Source organism: Carassius carassius, chromosome 14 (genome assembly GCF_963082965.1).
Source record: "Carassius carassius chromosome 14, fCarCar2.1, whole genome shotgun sequence".
Taxonomy (NCBI): Eukaryota; Metazoa; Chordata; class Actinopteri; order Cypriniformes; family Cyprinidae; genus Carassius; species Carassius carassius.
Window position 1 is genome coordinate 6,395,952 of NC_081768.1, and position 3,724 is coordinate 6,399,675.

Sequence of the window (3,724 nt, forward strand, 5' to 3'; positions counted from 1 at the left end):
AGAATATGCGGCTGATTAAAAATAAAAATTGTTAAATTATTATATGCAGGCCTGGCCTTTTCACATTAGTAACGCTTTTGGGGAGTTATCGTTTAAGGCATATAAAACATATAATTATATACACATTTCTTGATGTCATATTATTGGTTCTTTAGATCAGAGTTTTTGTTTACAAGAACTAAAAAATAAAAAGTTATGTTCAAAGCTAAAAAAAAAATCATCAGGATATAAAACTCTTTTTGGTTAAAGGAAACATGCATCACACTTAATCAAAGATATGATTCGAAATATAATTTTAAGTTGTGCAGAACAAATACATTTGCATTGAGCAGATGAGCACGAGTCATTTAACATGATTTACATTTCCATAAGCACTCTGCGGGAGAATGTATTATTGAGCTGTATTAAACCAAGCCTTATCTTTACTAACTCTGTAACACACAATCTTAAATTTAAAATGAAAGATTCCGCTTAGAACTTAAAATGATTCGACAGTACGTCGTAAAAAAACTTTTACTAGTTTAGAAAATCATCAAATCAATACTGATCTAAGAAAAACTTTAATGTGGTATCAAGAATATTCATCTCCAAGGACTAAAAAAAAGTGTACAAACAGTGTTCTGTTTCTGTTCGGTTGAACTGAGGAAGATTTGAAGAACTTTAGTTCTTCAAGGATGCATTAGTGATTACGTTAGTCTGGTTCTGGCTATCGAAAAGGTATCGGGTGATATTAGAGGCTGTTTTTCTGCTGGCATGACACTGTATATGCGTTTTCTCTGGATTGTAGGAAGGATCATTACATCCCGCCCCGGTAACGTGACATCACCGGGCAGAAGAACTGCCTTGTGCTGCCGGACTCCAAGAAAAACACACAACCGTTTAACACCCACGAGTGGCGGTCCTCACCTCTCTTCATGCAAATCAAGCAGCCATGAGAAAATGGGAGATTAATCGACACATTTAGGTATGTTTACTTGAAATGATTGGTTATCTAAACAATTGTTCAACAGGGCTTAGTGCTCGACGCTTCCATTTGAATCGGGAATAACAATATAGATGTAATCCAACAGCGCCTGATGATGCTTCCGAGCCCGATCACATCAACGCCGTTTTCTGTGAAGGATATACTGAAACTGGAGCAGCAATCTCGCCACCTTCAATCTCTGCATCCCGCGCAACACCACGCACAACTGCATCCGGAACTGCAGGAGAGATTCCAGGCACCATCATCCTGTTTTCTCGGAGGTGGAGACAGTCCCGGCTTCTCAGACAACGACGAGAAGATGTCTTTTCTGAACTCTCTCTCCATGCAGGACAGTTTAGTGGAGAGCAGCCTTTCGCCTCCGATGTTCGTTCATCCGGGCCTGGGACACGTCGACACTAAACTTGAAGATGAACTTGAGGACCACGAAACGAGTGGGTGATTTTGTGTTTTACAACTGACGTGAATGAGTTTGAAACTGACGAGGAGATCGAACTGATCGTGTCTCTAAATATAAGACGGAGGGAGAAAGTAAGAAAGATTAAAAACTAGAAATGTAAATCAAATGCCGTTGTATTTTTGATGACTAGCCTAGTACAGTTTTTTTTTAAACAAACAATAGCTAAAAATTGCATGAATCATATAGCATAACATAAACATAAAACTATCTTTAAATAGGTAATTTGCATTGACTATAGCATTGGAAATGCGTAAATTAGGACTACCACACTCTTTTTGAAAAATGTTACAATTTGAATAAACTTTAAGCTAGCTTTTGAAAAGAAAAAAAATATATTTCTGTTTTGTGATTGCATAAAAGAGCAGCTTTGGAAAATCCTATGAGGTAGGCCTATTTTTATGCGTCTTCAATGCAAGACGCCCTCGTAAAAGTATGTAATTGTGATAATACAATTATCATAACTCTGTATTATTTATACAATGTTTAATGTGAATAATGCATGTTATGACACTTTCTATCACTTTCGTACTCTCTATCGGTCTTACCATGCAAAGACATAGTAGAGCTCTACATCCAATCATAAATACATATATAAATACCATTGACTGACCACTTGTTCACGGTTTATGTATTGCACTACCAAATTAAATGTATCATCTACTAACCGCTGCACAATATAGGTACACTTACTCTTATATGCTATATGTTCTCCTGTTTATATAAGTTTTGTTGGTTGATCTTACAATACTATACACTTTTACTTTTTTATTTTATTGCTAATACAATTAAAATTTTAATTGTATTGTACATTATTTCTGAAAACAACAACAACTGATTATTTTCTGTCTGCAAGGTTGTATAAGTGACATGAGCTGTTGCTAAAGGCCTATAAACTCATCGCAATTTTATTGTTTTGTTTGGTATATGCAGGAAATGCTTCTGTGAATTACGTGAAGTGAGAGTTAACAGAGTTAGCTCTGTGTATTTTGTGTCTCCTGTTTCTCTAGAGAGCTGCGGTGCCATCATCAGATCCCCGGAGTGTGAGGGCGAGGCGCACTCGGACACGGAGCGCGTTCAGCGGCAGAGGACGCGCAGGAAGCCGCGGGTTCTCTTCAGCCAGGCGCAGGTCTTCGAGCTCGAGCGGCGCTTCAAGCAGCAGCGCTATTTGTCCGCTCCCGAGAGAGAACATTTGGCAAGTACCCTGAAGCTGACATCGACGCAGGTCAAAATCTGGTTCCAGAACCGCAGATACAAATGCAAGCGACAGCGTCAGGACAAAACACTGGAAATGGCAGGACACCATCACCCGCCGCCGCCGCCCAGGAGAGTGGCGGTGCCCGTCCTAGTCCGGGATGGCAAACCGTGTTTAACGGGATCACAGAGCTACAACGCCACGTACGCGGTGAACCCAGGCCCCTACACATATAACGGCTACTCGTCTTATAATAACGCCGCGTACACAAACCCTTACAGCTGTACATATCCCAGCCTTCCTCCTCTCCCAGCAAACACATCCACTAATGCGCTGATGAGCATGAGTCTGAACAACCTCGGAACATATTCCCAACCTCAGACATCGCAAGGGACACCCGTGTCCGCGTGCCAAGGGACTCTGCAGGGCATTCGAGCATGGTAGTGTCATTGCAGCACCCGTCTGTATATAAATTGCAACTTTACAATAATAGCACACAGTTAGTCATGTTTTATAGGCCTAGGGTCCTGTATAGTCTACCTTTTCAGTATAAACTTGAGTGAATTTCTTCTAGCAACCTTTCCACGATGGCTGAACGAATGCACATGAATATTCATAACTATTTTTGACCACCTATTTGGAACACACAGCCTACTCCCTGAACATTCGCCGGTCTAACTTTAGCCTGGCACCATGGTATCAGAGACAACTGTTTTCTCATTCATTGCACTTATCGATGAAATAGTTATTACCAAAGAAATGTTACGAATATTGACAACGGTGTATGTAATTTTGTGCAGACCTACATTGTAAAAATAAAAACAGTAAACTTTATTTTTAAAAGGTGATACTAAAATATTTACTAGCTACTTAATACACGGGACATAAGAATCTATACGTTTAAAAAACGATCAAGTGAGAGAAAGAGAGCAACTAATTTAAATTGAATACGTAGCCTAAAATTAAAGATAAAAACAAAGTTTTATTAAGAGGAAAATTTCAGAGAGAAATAAATCAATAGCTAAGCAATAACCTACAAGCCATTTATATATACAATTATTAGGGCTAGCCTAATTTATAATGTTCCGTT

General features: G+C 39.1%; 1 protein-coding gene across 1 annotated transcript; it reads left to right on the forward strand.

The window, feature by feature from the left end:
* The first annotated feature begins 812 nt into the window (after positions 1-812).
* Positions 813-3,468, forward strand: nkx2.3 (NK2 homeobox 3). The gene is made up of 3 exons (XM_059565475.1): positions 813-964; positions 1,071-1,416; positions 2,450-3,468. Exons 2-3 carry the CDS (start codon positions 1,077-1,079, stop codon positions 3,076-3,078), a joined length of 969 nt encoding a protein of 322 aa, XP_059421458.1. The 5' UTR covers positions 813-964; positions 1,071-1,076; the 3' UTR covers positions 3,079-3,468.
* Positions 3,469-3,724: the final 256 nt, after the last annotated feature.

Coding starts and splice junctions, on each gene's coding strand:
- nkx2.3 (XM_059565475.1), top strand. CDS start 1,077: ATGATGCTTCCGAGCCCGATCACATCAACGCCGTTTTCTGTGAAGGAT. Junction 1,417..2,449: donor ACTTGAGGACCACGAAACGA/GTGGGTGATTTT, acceptor CTGTTTCTCTAG/AGAGCTGCGGTGCCATCATC.